General features: G+C 43.1%; 1 protein-coding gene across 2 annotated transcripts in view; it reads right to left on the bottom strand.

Annotated features, from left to right (window-relative positions):
- camkmt (calmodulin-lysine N-methyltransferase) overlaps positions 1–17,712 on the bottom strand; it is a 464,522-nt gene that overhangs the window by 32,731 nt on the left and 414,079 nt on the right. For both annotated transcript variants that reach the window (XM_070889350.1, XM_070889351.1), the window contains exons 8-9: positions 3,401–3,475; positions 283–346 (exon numbers count right to left, since the gene is read on the bottom strand). In XM_070889350.1, the coding sequence (XP_070745451.1) occupies positions 283–346; positions 3,401–3,475 (139 nt within the window). The remainder of the gene's footprint in view (positions 1–282; positions 347–3,400; positions 3,476–17,712) is intronic.

Genomic DNA, 17,712 nt, shown 5'->3' with positions numbered 1-17,712 from the left:
GATAGACTTTGATTAAAAAAAATAATCTCATGCATCTTTGGAGCAATTTCATTTCTTTAGCTTCACACTGTGCATCTTATCAGTCAGCTGAACACAAGAAGTTTTCTAGTTTATGATTAAGAAATAATCACATAGATAAGACGACTCAATTGAAGTTGGACATAATAAGTATTAAAGTATTACATGACATTAATCCTGCCATTCCATTACATTCTCAATCATTGTGCAGGGGGACTAATTATTCTGAAGCCCATGCTCAGGAGAAAATTGAAACACACTTACATTGGGTTTGAGTAATCTCTTTATTGCATCAACGAGGCTGGCTCTGTACTGGTCCAGAAACAAGCTGACATTGTGTGGTGGGGGAGGGGGGGGGGGGAGAGGGGGTTGGAAACACAAGAAAAAGGGTTTAAAAACCCTTTGGCATTAGTCTGAAGCTATGTTGTTTGGTTTATGTAAAACAGAAAAAAGTTAATTTCAAGTATCCATTACTGTAATCTGTTAAGGAAAGAATCTGTGCAAAAATTGAATACTTTTGCTAATTTTCTTATGTAGTCTTTATTCATCGTCGATGCGGGAAGTGCATTTGATCTAGTCTACATGGATTTTAGCAAGGCTTTTGACAAGGTTCCATATGGCAGGCTGATCAAAAAAGTAAAAGTCTATGGGATCCAGGGGAGAGTGGCAAATTGGATTCAAAATTGGCTCAGTGGCAGGAAGCAAAGGGTTGACTGGTGTTTTTGCAACACGAAGGCTGTTTCCAGCAGGGTTCCATAGGGTTCAGTCCCTTGTTTTTTGTAGTATATATTAATGATTTAGACTTAAATGTAGAGGCCATGATAAAGAAATTTGCAGATGATACTAAAAATGGCTGTGTGGTTGACAGTGAGGAGGAAAGCTTTGGACTGCAGGAAGATATCAATGAACTGGTCAGTTGGGCAGAAAAGTGGAAAATGGAATTCAATCCAGAGAGGTGTGAGGTAATGCATTTGGGGAGCTGCAACAAGACAAGGGAATACACAATAAACGGGAGGATACGAAGAGATGTGGAGGAACAGAGGGACCTTGGAGTGTATGTCCACAGATCCTTAAAGGTAGCAGACAGGTTGCTAAGGCAGTTAAAAAGGCATATGGAATGCTTTCCTTTATTTGCCGAGGCGTAGAATACAAGAGCAGGGAAGTTATGATAGAACTGTTTATAACATTAGTTAGACCACAGCTTGAGTACTGCATACAGTTCTGGTCACCACATTACAGGAAAGATGTGATTGCACTAGAGAAGGTACAGAGGAGATTTTCGAGGATGTTGCCAGAACTGGAAAATTTTAGCTATGAGAAAAGATTGGATAGGCTGGGTTGTTTTCTTTGGAACAGAGGAGGCTGAGGGGAGATTTAATTGAGGTGGATAAAATTATGAGGGGCCCAGATAGAACGCTAGGAAGGACCTATTTCACTTAGCAGAGGGGTCAATAACCAGGGGGGCATAGATTTAAAGTAGTTGGTAGAAGGATTAGAGGGAAGATGAGGAAAAAAAAATTCATTACCAGAGGGTGGTGCGGGGTTTGGAATTCACTGCCTCAAAGGGTGGTAGAAGCAGAAACCCACATCACATTTAAAAAGTACTTTGATGTGCACTTAAAGAGCCATGACCTACAGGGCTATGGACCTAGTGCTGGAAGATGGGTTTAGGCTGGGTAGCTTTTTTTTGACCGGCACGGACACAATGATCTATTGGTCAATGTTTGGTGGACGGACTAGGATATATGCATTTTTTTTCTTAAACTAAAGTGATTTATGGCCCATTTCATTTCTTTCTCTTTTGATACAAAGAGTTTATTCCAAAAATAAGAGTTGGTATAAAAGTCTACACATCAAGTTATGTCTGTACTTGGGCAAGAAACTAATTTAATTTTAAATCTTTTGGCCGGACCTTGCTTCACCTTTTTAATCTGCAGAAAGTCCATATGTGAGCCATGCATAAGCTTCCAAGGAGACTGCAGGTCTCCTTCTCCAGTTTGCCAGTTCTCCTGCGTGCCTTCATTCTTAATCTGATCTAATCCTGACAGCATTATCTTTATCCTTGCAATGAAACCTGAAGTATCCACTCTAATATTAGGTGAGGAAGGCATTTGCTAAATTACTTGCTGAAATCATATGGCATTGCGTAGCTCTTTGTTTGATTCAGAAGAGGCACCTCTGATTTATATCATCATTGCATAGTTACTAATGCTGTCCATCTACATTACTTGCATTAAACCCAGAAGGAACAGCAGCTTTCATGAAGCAAAACAACCTTGTGCATTACTTTTATTTATTAGTTTCCTCATTTCTAATTTTCTTCCTGTCCTTTCCTGAAGGTGCTGACTAATGTAGGGCATGACTTCACAGGTGCAAGCTGCCAGCTGTTCCCTTGACTAGTCAGTAGTTCCCATGCGAACCTAGACAGCGAGTCTCAGGGGGCTATTTAACAAATGAGGGAGGGGAAGGTGGTACAGAAATCCGAGCCGAGCCCAATACTGTCTCACCTGACATCTTTTCTGTAAACTTTGCTGCAGGAATAACTGGATAGTCATCAGGAACAGGTGTGGTTAGGCCAACAGTAGCATGCCTAATGCCACCCCGATTGAGATGAACTAACTCTGTGCTGACCAGGGATCAAAGTGTGCATTAGTTTCAATTGCCAAGGGTTAAAAAAAAAGCAAAAAAATTGTCTTTGCACCAGTACAACAAACAACTGCAGAATTATACGTGACATAATGTATCTAGCAATAATCAATTCAGAATCAAACAAACCAAAATAATTTCCACAAGCACCTGATACAGTAAATGGTACATTAGAATAAATGGCATCAAGTACACATCACTGTCTGACAAAGTTACAAAAAAAGATTTAGAAGCTCTCTATTTGTATCAAGAATAATTCCTGTACTATTGGTCAGATATTTGTTTTTGGAAGGGAGAAAAGGGGGCCAACTGATCCCTTTTTAATCTGCAGAAAGAGCTGTTTATGTTGATACATTTGCTTTTTCCAGACTGCTTCTCACTGAGCCATAATTATTAGCAATTTGCCTAAGTTGTCCATTTACTGGGACGTCAAGCATGAAAAAGAGGCAATTTCAGAAAATGGAATGCCTCTTAAAATCAATCTTTGGAAATAATGTGGTAGAAGTTACTGTCTGATAGACCACTACTTGATAGCTGTCACATGAAGCTGCATATTAATTTGTCACTGTTCTGCTGTTCTGCACTTCATCTGATTACTTTGCTTGGATTTTTGGTAAGCAATCTTTCTTTCTCAAAAAAATACACAGACAAAGCATGAAAAATTATCCCTAGAATATGTTGTGTGCCACAAAATGATATTTGTAATATTTTAAATACATAAAATGTACATACTCACCAATCAGCACAGATAATGACATCAAAATGTCCTTCCATAAGAGACACATCCATCTCATTATCCCATCGCATTATGCTGTCGTACAAGTAGCAAAATATGGTCAGGTTCCATCGCGTTATTCATGTAGCCAGTACGCCTCTATTAGCAGTGTGTATTTTTTGCCAATTGTCTGAGTGACTCCTGCTGAGACACAGTTCCATGAGGTCCAGGCACCCTCTGGTACCTGGTTCAAGTAACCATTTTTATGTCCGAGCCCAATGGCTTTCAGCAGCTTACTCATCTATGAACATTACCGACACGAAATTCAATTCTGGCCTCACCCAATATGCACACAATAGGGGGTCACTGGATAGTGATCAAAAGGTGGGAATTCTGCTTAACGTTCCTATCACGTGCACAAACTCCAGAAGCTAACTCTAGCATTTCAATTATTGCCCTGCCTGAAAGCAGTTAACTCAACGCAGATTACACATCGTACCTGCAATCATTTTGGCTTAGTGGTACACCATGCGCTTCCTTTATGGAATAGACCATTGGGTGGAATGTTTTTAAATGTTGGCAGAGAGCGGATACATCTGCCAACCCAATACTAATTTAAAATTAAAGCAGACAGTGAGTGGAATGCCGCACATGATTGTTTTCAATGGTCAGGAATTTCCTCGGAGCTGATCTTGCTCTGCTGCTGTAATTTCACCGGAAGTGTGGTGAAAGCCCCGTTTACACGTGTAACCGAGGTTTCTGTTGCACTGCCGGTGAAGTTACACTGGTGGAGTGGGAGCAGTTCCAAGGAAATTCCTGGCCATTGTCACTGGGCAGCATGACAAGTTTAACTTATTTCTTATATAGGAATGTATAATGGAAAATATAAAAATAAATACAGCATGTGTGACTTTAAAATGAGTCTGAGCACCCTGGTCCAATAATTCCCCGACGTCCAGCCTATTTCACTGAAGGCTTCACTTGGACATCAATCCCTGGTGGGTAATTTAAACTTTTGGCGATTATGTATTACGGGTGATATCGGACCAGCCATTCGATTTTCCTTTTGATTTCAGTCAATAGAAAAGAAAATCGAGCGAGATGTACAACGGGCAGTCGATCCATTCCAATATTAGTCTTTTTACATTATTTCCAGAAGGAAAAATTAACACCCACCCCCCCACCCCACACGAAGATTGAATTGTAATATATTAAAAGTCTTGTTTGCAAAGCCTCACTTCCTGTTGTCATATTTTAGTCGTACCTATGTGTCAACTTTTTCCATTATAAATTCCTTTTCCAACACTTATAATGGAAACTGCCTATGTAAACTTGTCGTGCCCTAGCTACAGCCTTCTGTCAGTGGAGGCACTGTGGTGCTTCAGTTTTACATCCCCCAGTTCCTTATCCTGTGCTGTAGAGAAACACCTGTGCTCTAATTAACTCTACTTCTCGGCTTCCCAAAGTGTTGTATGCTTTACGACTTAATTATAAATAATAATATCAAATCAGTGTATATTGCATAAAAATAAGGACAGAATGTATGATTTTAAAATGGGGACTGAATTAAATCTGTGTGCCCTGAACCAATGACGCTTGCTCTCTAACCCTGATTCACTTGAAGATTACATTTGGTTTTGACTCCCCATGTGCAATACCACAGGAGACTGACTAGTGGAATGTAAAATTCCAAGCTACCGGTTTTGATTATTTGGTTAATCAGCTCAAAAACAAGCTTGAAATTAGCCGGACAAGTTTCTGTAAGTTTGAGCAAGGCCTTCATTCTAACAAAGTGAATGCAGCTACCAGAGTTCAGAATTAAAAACTCTGCACTCAACTTTAGCATTCATGCTGAGTGGAAATCACATCACTGTACTACTAAAGTTGCAGTATACATTTGGAATCAGGGCCTGACCTGAGTCTGAGAGAAGCAGAGTGAGATGCCCTCGAGGCGTATAGACTTACACAGCTTGGATTTAACACCGCATGCAATGCAACTCCAGTGTGGTGTCAAAGCAGGTTTAAAAAGGCGTCAGGTATCCCTGCTGCCTGCACTCTCTCAATATTTCAATTTTAACCACGATTTTATGCATACGAATTGGTAGCTGCTGTATAAATGAAGCATAAAAGTGCATAAAATTCATTTCGAAGCACAAAGTTAGGTCTGGTTGTGTAACACACATGTAATCTTTTTTTTTTAACAAACCCAAATGGATGCGCACTGACTAGAGCTGGGCCCCAGGACTCACTTCTGAAGCTGCCAGGTTGAATTTCAAGTTTCTTTAAGACAGTTATTATTTCAAGTGACTCCAAGCTAAAATCCTCTGAACCGATAGGACTACAAGTTCAACATACTGGATGATGGTATTTAATTATAACTGTTTGCTTCATAATTTAACAAGAATGTTTTTTGTTTAAGAATTTGCGAACTGCAATAAATTGAATGTCTTAACACTTTTTACATAATGTTTTATTAATGAAGAACAAAACATAAACAAACATTGAGAACTCCTTCAGTAAAGAATATGTACACTCAGATCTTAAAAAGGCAGGTTGTTCTGTTTGTGAATCTAAAAGCTTAATTTTCTGCTTGAATATCAGGTTGCCTGGGCCAGCCATTTACCTCTTCCCTTCCACCCCCCAATTTTCTCCTGAAGACACCACCTTGTCCTAGATACAATTTTCTAATTACCACCCACCTCCACAGTAATTCACTTACTTCTAGTCATCTTCATGTATGAATGTAGACAGCATCCCAACTGTTGTCCCAGCTCAGTAATGGAAAATGGGACATTTATTGATCTGCATGGCTCAGCACCATGTTGAACAGTGCAATTATCCACTAAGCAAAGAGAATTCCCTAACCTTCCTTTTTATAAATAACGCAACTGAGAGAAAGTTGGGTATCTTGCCATAACTTCATGACTCGTTTTTACTGGCATGTAATAAATAAACCAAAGATAGATGGACATTGGCCAACACGAATTACCTAGATGCACTCTTGTTTGAAACATAGAAATATAGAAAATAGGTGCAGGAGTAGGCCATTCGACCCTTCGAGCCTGCACCACTATTCAATATGATCATGGCTGATCATGCAACTTCAGTACCCCATTCCTGCTTTCTCTCCATACCCCTTGAACCCTTTAGCCGCAAGGGCCACATTTAACTCCCTTTTGAACATATCTAACGAACTGGCCTCAACAACTTTCTGTGGTCGAGAATTCCACAGGTACACAATTCTCTGAGTGAAGTTGTTTCTCCTCAGCTCGGTCCTAAATGGCTTACCCCTTATCCTTAGACTGTGACCCCTGGTTCTGGACTTACCCAACATTGGAAACATTCTTCCTGCATCTAACCTGTCCAATCCCATCAGAATTTTATATGTTTCTATGAGATCCCCTCTCATTCTTCTAAATTCCAGTGAAAATAAGCCTAGTTGATCCAGTCTTTCTTCATAGGTCAGTCCTGCCATCCCGGGAATCAAGCTGGTGAACCTTCGCTGAACTCCCTCAATAGCAAGAATGTCCTTCCTCAGATTAGGAGACCAAAACTGTACACAATATTCAAGGTGTGGTCTCACCAAGGCCCTGTACAACTGCAGTAAGACCTCCCTGCTCCTATACTCAAATCCTCTTGTTATGAAGGCCAACATGCCATTTGCCATCTTCACCGCCTGCTGTACCTGCATGCCAACTTTCAATGACCGATGTACCATGACACCCAGGTCTCGTTGCACCTCCCCTTTTCCTAATCTGTCACCATTCAGATAATATTCTGCCTTCCTGTTTTTGCCACCAAAGTGGATAACCTCACATTTATCTACATTATACTGCATCTGCCATGCATTTGCCCACTCACCTAACCTGTCCAATCACCCTGCAGCTTCTTAGTATCCTCTTCACAGCTCACACTACCACCCAGCTTAGTGTCATCCACAAACTTTGGCGATATTATATTCAATTCCTTTGTCCAAATCATTAATGTATATTGTAAATAGCTGGGGTCCCAGCACTGAACCTTGCAGTACCCCACTAGTCACTGCCTGCCATTCTGAAAAGGACACATTTATTCCTACTGTTTGCTTCCTGTCTGCCAACTAGTTCTCTATCCGTCAATACATTACCCCCAATACCATGTGCTTTAATTTTGCACACTAATCTCTTGTGTGGGACTTTGTCAAAAGCCTTTTGAAAGTCCAAATACACCACATCCACTGGTTCTCCCTTGTCCACTTTACTAGTTACATCCTCAAAAAATTCTACAAGATTTGTCAAGCATGATTTCCCTTTCATAAATCCATGCTGACTTGGACCAATCCTGTCACTGCTTTCCAAATGCGCTGCTATGACATCTTTAATAATTGATTCCAGCATTTTCCCCACTACCGATGTCAGGCTAACTGATCTATAATTCCCTTTCTCTCTCCCTCCTTTTTTTAAAAAGTGGGGTTACATTAGCTACCCTCCAATCCATAGGAACTGATCCAGAGTCTATAGAATGTTGAAAAATAACCACCAATGCATCCACTATTTCTAGGGCCACTTCCTTAAGTACTCTGGGATGCAGACTATCAGGCCCTGGGGATTTATCAGCCTTCAATCCCATCAATTTCCTTAACACAATTTCCTGACTAATAAGGATTTCCTTCAGTTCCTCCTTCTCACTAGACCCTTGGTTCCCTAGTATTTCCGGAAGGTTATTTGTGTCTTCCTTAGTGAAGACAGAACCAAAGTATTTGTTCAATTGGTCTGCCATTTCTTTGTTCCCCATTATAAATTCATCTGATTCTGACTGCAAGGGACCTACATTTGTCTTCACTAATCTTTTTCTCTTTACGTATCTGTAGAAGCTTTTGCAGTCAGTTTTTATGTTCCCTGCAAGCTTCCTCTCATACTCTATTTCCCCCCTCCTAATTAAATCCTTTGTCCTCCTCTGCTGAATTCTAAATTTCTCTTAGTCCTCAGGTTTGCTGCTTTTTCTGGCCAATTTATATGCCTCTTCCTGGATTTAATACTATCCCTAATTTCCGTGGTTAGCCACGGTTGAGCCACCTTCCCCATTTTATTTTTTACGCCAGATAGGGATGTACAACGTGTACAATTGTTGAAGTTTATCCATGTGATCTTTAAATGTCTGCCATTGCCTATCCACCGTCAACCCTTGAAGTATCATTTGCCAGTCTTTCCTAGCCAATTCACGTCTCATACCATCGAAGTTACCTTTCTTTCAGTTCAGGACCCTAGTCTCGGAATTAACTGTGTCACTCTCCACCTTAATGAAGAATTCTACCATATTATGGTCAACTCTTCCCCAAGAGGCCTCGCCACACAACAAGATTGCTAATTAATCCTCTCTCATTTCACAACATCCAGTCATGGTTGGCCAGCTTTCTAGTTGGTTCTTCGACATATTGGTCGAGAAAACCATCCCTTATACATTCCAGGAAATCCTCCTCCACCGTATTGCTACCAGTTTGGTTAGCCCAATCTATATGTAGATTAAAGTCACCCATGATAAATGCTGGACCTTTATTGCACGCATCTCTAATTGAAACTCCAGTTAAAAATCAGGCGTAACTTTAAGATTCCTTTTTATAAAAATCAAGTGGTTAAGCTATTGTAAAGGAATTCCATGATGCAAAGGTGCTGAATTAACACCAGTCATTAATCCAGGTGCTTCAGTGTTGATGTTATTCAACAGTGTAATATTTTGCCTATCTTCGCATTGTTGGGCTCAATATCCTGTCCAATCATTTAAATCAAAATACGGAAACCAAAACACAATGGTTGCACCCTTATACCAAACTGAGTACCAGACCAATAGCATGCACTGTGACATTTGAGGCACAGGTTATACCTTTGAACAGTTTTTTTTAATCATAAGAACTTGGGTTTTGGGTGCAGCTCATACACTGGTTTTGGAGTGCGGCTCATAACCTAGTTTGGGGATGTGGTCTACACACCACTTTTTAAAAGTAAATATAACTGCAACAATTATACATAGATGGTTTGGGAGCTTCCCTCATTTCCCCAGTTTTAAATGATGCAACCATAACATTTTACTTATGCTAGGAGTTATGACAATTCTAAAAGGGAAACCAAATTAAAACTGACTTCAAAACAAGCAATTTGATGTACAGGGTAGTTCTAAAGGGGATTTTTGTTTTGTATAAACCATAAATGCAAATGTATATTTGTGGTGTGTGGTTGAGTTGAATTTGCAAACTGAAGGGCTGTTCTATATTTACCAATAGTCTTTGTAAACAGAGAGGAATGTTGCCTAACATTACATACTTTTTCTGCCACCCTGCCATTTACTGCTGAAAATTTTCATTGTGTTTCTAAGTTACACATTCAAATAGCACATTCATTCTGGAGCAACCTTGTCAGTTTGGACCCGAGCATATTGCTGGTCAATTTTCCAGTGAATGAATTAGTAACCTCACTGTTTTGCATAAACTGAGCCATTCAATGGAGTCAGTCAATAATTAAGGAATAGACTGAGATACTACTATAAATGCTAAGCACCAATTGTGAGGACTACTTATCTCTTCAACACAGAGTTTCAAATCAAACTTATCCAAAAATATATTAGCAGTATGACACAAGTCAACAATAACTAGCTCCCTTAATATAACAAATGCTCCAATGGAAATAAAGAGAGAAATGGACACCAGGTCGTGGAGGAAGAAACTAGGAGGGATGAATGAAAGATAGGTTGAAATGATGGGTTTTACAGGTTTAAGAGTAGTGAGAAGCAATAAAGTGAAGAGATTTAGTGAGGGCGTTCCAGAGAGCGGGGCCGAGGTAGTTGAAAATTCTACAAGCAATGGTGGGATGAACAGATTGGGGGTGGGAGAATGCACAAATGACTGGAATCAGAGGACCAAACAACATGGGAAGGCTGGATTTGCAGTGGGGCTGATTTAGGGGCAGAGACAGACAGTCTTGTGGAGATGGAAATAAAGGCCGCAGGTTTCACCATGATTTGCTCCTGATTTTTAGGAGCAACTGGTGTAGAACGGTGTAGAAGGGGGAGAAGGGGGAGGAGGAGAAGGGGGAAGGGGGGGAGGAGGAGAAGGGGGAAGGGGGAAGCAGGAGAAGGGGGACGGGGAGGAAAAGGGGGGGAAGAAAAAGGGCGGGGGGAAAGGAGATGGGGGGTGAAAGGAGATGGGGGGGTGAAAGGAGATGGGGGGAGAAGGAGATGGGGGGGAAAAAGGAGATGGGGGGGGAAGGAGATGGGGGTGGGGGGGAAAGGAGAAGGGGGAGGGAGGCTGAACGGGCCGGGCCCGGCCGGGCCCGAAACCGGGCAGAGCCCGAGACTTCGGGCAGGGCCCGTCCCCAGCACCAGATTTATAGGTCGGTGGTGTTGGGTCAGGTCAGGATCGCGGGTCGGGTCGGGGGGAGCGCGGGTCGGGGTCGGGGGGGTGATGGGAGGGAGGTCTGTTCGGTTCGGGTTGGGGGGAGGGAGGGAGAGGGAGGTCAGGTCGGGGGGAGGGAGGTCAGGTCGGGTCCAGTCGGGGGGGGAAGCAGGAGTCCGGTCGGTGTCGGGTCCGGTCCGGAGGCGGGGGGAAGCGGGAGTTGGGTCGGGTCCAGTCCGGGGGGTCGGGTCCGGTCCGGTCCAGGGGCGGAATGGGGGGGGGGGGGGGGGAGGGGGGTGGGAAGCGGGAGTCGGGAAGGTGTCGGCTCCGGTCCGGAGGCGGGGGGCGGGAGTTGAGTCGGGTCGGGAGGAAGCAGGAGCTGGACGTGGGAGGAGCCTTATTCACGCAGCCCCAGTGAGGCCATTCGGCCAGGGCTAGGGGCTGCGTGCTTCGGCCCCTCCCACACAGTTTTGGGCGCCTGGAGCTACTGCACATGCGCGCCCACTGTAGCGCATGTGCAGAGGTCCCGGCACTGTTTTCAGCGCAGGGACCTGGCTCCGCCCCCTACAGCTCATGCTGCACTGCACTGAGCTGCAAACGACCTGCAGGGTGCTGGAGAATCTTGAAGTTTTTTTTAGGCGCACTTTGTGGCGCGAAAAACGGGCGTCCAGGTCGGGACTGTGCCGTTCTAGGCGCGGCTCGAAACTTGGGCCCAAAGAGTTTTGCTGCTCGATGCTGCGGAGCATCCATGTAGCACTTCCTTCAGCGCCCTGGTTACCGCCCTCAAAGGAAGTGGAACGCGCAAGATTGCGCTCCACTTCCTTTGAGGGGCGGTAAGGACAATTCTGCGGTGGGGGTAGGACGTCTGTGCGGAGCGCAGAATGTCCCGGCCCCAGAAGGTTACCGCCCCCAATCGGGGCGCAGGGCAATTTTGCCCCCTATGTCCCCTTGTTCTAGATTGCCCAACTAGAGGGACAAGTGTTTACATTATTAAATACCTTTACAACAATCAAATTAGCTCTTAAACACCTCATATTGGAAGAATATAACCCAAGTTTATCTATTTCTCAAAATAGCTAAGTGCTTTCATCTCAGATATCATCCAGGTACATCATTGTTGGGAGTCCCAAAAGGCCTGCATATTTTTTATAAGGTAGAGTTCCTAAAATTGTGCATAGTATTCCAAACACAATCTGATGAAATCTCCACATAATTCCAGTCGCCTTCCTAGGCTTCATATTTGTGATTAGGCTCAGCATTGTACTAGACTATATATTGCTTTTTGCACTTGTAAATGAGCTTTTATGATTTGCATGCATCATTCCCCCTAAATCCCTTTGTTCATTGTTCTGCAATCTGTTTAAATCAAAGGGTGCTGCTGCTTCTTGTGTCTAAATGATTTGTTCTAAAACTGCAATGCTTCCTTTTTTAAGAATGATGAAGACCTTAAGGGGCTAGAATTTTCACTATATCTCTGCCCGGTTTCTCGGCGGTATTGGTCGTTTTGGGCAAAAATTGGTGGCGAAAATTTCCATTAAGAGTTCCGCCAGCAGTTTTGAAATACCGTGAGGAGTGGACCGCCGACGTGCACCGTCCAAAGAACACTACCGCCTGATTTTTGACTCAGCGGTGACCCGTAGGTAAGTAGAAAAAATTGCCTACGAGAAGCAGCGGGAGCTGGGTGGTAGGTAAGTAGCCCGGCAAAAAAAGGTAAGTTAATGGGTTTTTAATAGTTATTTGAAAATTCTTTTACAGTGATTAAGGTAAAAAGGGTCCTGAGAATGTTTTCTGGATTTTTTATTTTATGTTTTGTTGAAAAAATACTTTGTGTTTTCCCCCTCCTAGGCCCAACCCGCAGCCTCGGACTAAATTTTAGTAATTACCACCAATTTTGTTTAAGAACCGCCTAAACGGCCCAAGATTCCATTTTCTGCCAAGAATCGGGGTGTAAAGTCCATTTTTTTTCGCTGGGCAGAATTTTTTCTTTTTTTCTGTGGAATTTTTCGGCGGCAGTAATTTAAAAATCTTAGTGGTATTTTAGGCGGCACTCCGGCGCTGACGAATTTTTTGGAAATTCTAGCCCCTTATTTTAATTACTTACTCATCATCGTTGGTTGCCTGCACTCATCCAGTCTTCAGTTATAAGGGCAGGCATCTCATGGCTTCTGTTGTTAGTATTATTCTGTGACCTACCCTATGAGAGATATACTTGCAAGTTGGATAAGACCATGCTTTCCCCTCCATTGTGTTGCTTGAAATCATGGCTTTCAAATGTATTGTGGAATGGTATAGGGAGTTTATGTTTGCTGTGAAGGCACAAGGAAAAGAAAATGATTGTGAAGAAGTATTCACCAACAAAAGAGGAAGAAGAAGGGAGAGAAAAGAGAGAGATACTGAGAAAGTGAGAGATTTCTCTGAGACTCATACACTCAATGCTTTGAAGTATAGGTAGTTGGTTAGTGAACTGTCCGGCGTGGAACTGAGTTATAGTCCCAGGTTTGTGGCCAATGCTAAGTTAGCCACTTTCAGCCAAGGCAGCTGTAAGGGCACTACATCCCTCTGCATCTATGAGCTAGGGAGGGGAGAAATTCGCCAGGGTTCTCACTCTTGACCACTATCCTGTTGGAACCTTCAAGTTCCGGGTCATTAGGAGAGAACAGGAGTTGGCTGTGATGCTCCCAATAATTGCTAATTTAATTTTGGTTCACATGAAGGAATGGCCACCTAGGCGAGTTATTTGGGAAATAGTGTCACCCAGAGACCAGTACTATAGCATCAGTCAAGATCAACCAGCACAGCACAGCACAGACCTGGGATCCTCCTAGGCACAAAGGCAGAATATTATCTGAATGGCGGCAGATTAGGAAAAGGGGAGGTGCAACGAGACCTGGGTGTCATGGTACATCAGTCATTGAAGGTTGACAGGTGCAGCAGGTGGTGAAGAAGGCAAATGGCATGTTGGGCTTCATAGCTAGGGGATTTGAGTATAGGAGCTGGGAGGTCTTGCTGCAGTTGTACAGGGCCTTGGTGAGGCCTCACCTGCAATATTGTGTTTGGTTTTGGTCTCCTAATCTGAGGAAGGACATTCTTGCTATTGAGGGAGTGCAGCGAAGGTTCACCAGACTGATTCCCGGATGGCAGGACTGACATATGAGGAGAGACTGGATCGATTGGGCCTGTATTCACTGGGGTTTAGAAGAATGAGAGGGCATCTTATAGAAACATAAAATTCTGACGGGACTGGACAGGTTAGATGCAGGAAGAATGTTCCCAATGTTGGGGAAGTCCAGAACCAGGGAACACAGTCTAAGGATAAGGAGTAAGCCATTTAGGACCGAGATGAGGAGAAACTTCTTCACTCAGAGTTGTTAACTTGTGGAATTCTCTTCCGTAGAGAGTTGTTGATGCCAGTTCGTTAGATATATTCAAGAGGGAGTTGGATATGGCCCTTATGGTTAAAGGGATCAAGGGGTATGGAGAGAAAGCAGGAAAGGGGTACTGAGGTGAAGGATCAGCTATGATCTTATTGAATGCTGGTGCAGGCTCGAAGGGCCGAATGGCCTACTCCTGCACTTATTTTCTATGTTTCGATGTTTAGTCTGTACTCTCAATACTACACCAACCAGTGCCTTTATTCACCAAGGGGAGGTGAGTTTATCATTAAATTAAACTATTTAAGCTTCAAGTTGAATGCCATCCCTCATGAGTCGATTGTTAGAACATTGCTCTCACTTTGATGCAGTTAAAACATTGTTATAACATTAAAAAGAACTGCCAAAGTCAGGTAGACATTACAATTTGTACTTAAAACAGTTTTTATCCTTTACAATGTTAAGACAATGACTTACTATAGAGGTAGGAGGTACCCCCGTCAATGTGAAATAACTGCGCTGTGACTCCCATCACTGAGATACCAAGATGCACATTTGCCCCGGAGCCCCATTATAAAAACTCTCTAGTGTTCTAGGTAATTTGCAGTATACTGTTAACACTTTCTAAAAATAAAGTTGAAAGAAATTATTTTCTTAAATGATTTGTTTTTTTTTAAATGATGTTTGTTTCATTGCCTCATGTTCTGTTGGTTAAACAGTGATATTGTGGTAGGATGCACAAATTACTGTGAAACAAAATAAGGAAAAAACCTCGCAAATGATTTCTGAGTGAAATGATCTAAAATGAAATTGTTGATTATGCGCATTTGGATAAACTGGAAAAGTAAATATATAATTACCATGCAACATGCTGATTCTTTCTTTTATTTTTTAAACAGCTTTTTCCCTGACATTGATTTCCAATGTTTAAGGTTACATGAGCTGGTTAGAATATTTAAATATTTGGCACTGGTGAATAATACATTTCAACCTCATACCGAGAAAAGAAAATTGTTGAGAAATAGTGCTTCCAAAAGACATAATTCTGTGTACTGGGTGTTAATAATCACTGGTTATTCATCACCAACCTCACTCATCTGCAAAATGCTGCATTTTTGTGGGCAGCAGTGTACTCAGTATTGTGCTTTAACATTTGGGACACTTAGACTGCCTTTACAACTGCAGTATTGGTGTTGAGTTTCACGTTGCAGCAACATTAAAAAGTTGGAACACTTGGATGAGGAAATCGCACTCTGCTTTGCTCTTCAGTTAGGGATCTGACTCTGGATTTACACAATAACTTTAGAGTTGGTGCAAAGTGAAACCAATTCACAACATTTTCATTTAAATGCTGTCTAAGATTAAATTAATATACGTTTCAATGTCGTATCAGTGCAATGAGTCCGTCTATCGTTTTGCTGGGGGGGGGGGGGGGGAGAAAAAAACCAATAATTTTAATGATATTCAAGTAATTAACTAAACAGCTTACTCAGACGCATTAAACTATTAAAGTGGTATGGATCTTGCTTAAATAGCATTCAGTGCCTGGACCAGAAAATTACATCCGTCTTAGAATGAAAATGAATCAGCCCACTTGTTGCATATACCATGTCCAAATTACCCTATTATATAGTCTCTAACCCATCCATTTAATCTCCTTAGAGAAAGTTTGCATTAAAATCTCTATTCTCCAAAAGCATCAAACAAAATCCAGAATATTGATCCATCCTCAAGTCTTCATTATTCAAACTTAGCCTTCTGTCCTACATGGAAAATATTCCCCCCAACCTTACCCAGTGGCATAGGAACATTGTGCCACATCCATTTTATTCATTGGGCCCGAAATTCACCATCCCCAAAGGGATGGCTACCGCGGAGTTTGGGTGGTCGATCGAAAAAAATCAATCGTCCGCCATGGTCGGGTACTTTTCCCTCCCCGAGCCATATTCAGTTTGGGGAGGATTTGAGCGGTGTTTACTTCCGGCGGAAATGACGCGGTGAAGCCGTTGTAAAGGCGAGTTTCCAGCAGAGAGGGAAGCAGTGGGTGGGCCGCTGGAAAGCCACCAGGGGACAGCGAAATTTACCGAGGAAAAGGTAGGACTTTTCCCGGCAGTGCCCCCTGCGAGATTTTCGATGCGGTGCTCGAACACGACACTGCTGGGGCCCTTTGATAGGTAAAAAGTTTTATTACTTATTAGTGTTTTTATTTCATTTACCAGCATCCACAGTATTTATCTTTTGATATAGTTTTATTGCTTATTAGTGGTTGTATTTCATTTTCCAGCATCTGCAGTATTTAGCTATTGATATAGTTTTATTAATTATTAGTGTTTTTATTACATTTTCCAGCATCCACAGTATTTATCTTTTGATATAGTTTTATTAATTGTTTTGGCTCCATTATATCTGCTGAGTGCTGCTCAGAGGTTTGCACATACTCCTGTACAACTTTTAGGTCTGACTCTTTAGTGGAGTCCTGTGGGCTGCAGAGACCTGCTTTGCAGGGTTCACCCGGAGGACGGGAGGAGTGTTGGGAGGGCGACACCTGGTCAGAAGCAGGGCGGCACGTAGAAGAAGGCATCGATGTCAGCATCGTGCAGACAGGCAGTGGGCAAGGAAGGCAGCAGCCATGATCAGTTCATTCTGTGCCAGACCAGTGTGCCCGCTGTTTTCACCGACCCGAATCAGGATTGCGGTTGGCTGCTTGGGGACAAGGGATCTCCCCATACCACTTAGCTGCTCACCACTCTGCGGAACCCCAGAACAGCGCCAGAGCATTGATACAATGACATTCAGTGTGCCACCAGGTGCATCATCGAGCTGTGCATAAGCATTATTAAGCAGAGATTCCGATGCCTGGATCGCTCTGGTGACACCTTGCAGTACTCTCCTCAACGGGTCTCCATAATCGTCGTGGTCTGCTGCATGCTGCACAACCTGGCCAACATGAGAGGACAGTCGCTGGAGGTTGAGCCAGCTGTACCACCCGAGGAGGAGGAGGAGGAGGCGCAGGAGGAAGAGGAGGAACCCCGTCACCCCAGAGCTAGGTAGCGTCGACCCATCGTCACCCTGGAAGGGCCGGGTGCAGACTGGCCAGAACCCTCCTGGGAGGGTGTGTCCTCACATATATGGAGGTGCCAGACACCACCTCTGCATGCATTATGTGCTGCCTGTCTGCCAAGTCTCCTCACGTCAGGAGTTCGGGAGGTCCGAGAGATCAGGAGGTCCGAGATTTCGGGAGTTTGGGAGGTTCGGGAGGTCTGGGAGTCCGATGAGCAGGAGGCCAGGAGGTATGGGAGGAGTTCACTTCTGATGAGGATCTCACAACCCGGATAGGTAAGTGGTTGGCTGTTTGATTGGTAAGTATCTCTCTTTTTCTCTTAATTAGATTTTAAATTAGATAAATTTAATTAGAAGGATGGCAGGGCAGCTCATTCCCATAGACTGCACATCCTGTGGCATATGGGAAGTCCTGGACACTTGGCAAGGCCTAGACAACCACGCGTGCAGGAGGTGTCTCCAGCTTCAACTACTCGAGCTCGGAGTGGCGACTGGAATCAACACGATGCATCTGTGAGGCTGAGAGCTATAAGGATAGC

Source organism: Pristiophorus japonicus, chromosome 9, assembly GCF_044704955.1.
Source record: "Pristiophorus japonicus isolate sPriJap1 chromosome 9, sPriJap1.hap1, whole genome shotgun sequence".
Taxonomy (NCBI): Eukaryota; Metazoa; Chordata; class Chondrichthyes; family Pristiophoridae; genus Pristiophorus; species Pristiophorus japonicus.
The sequence above is the reverse complement of the archived record's forward strand: the minus strand, read 5'-3'. Positions and strand labels throughout refer to the sequence as shown.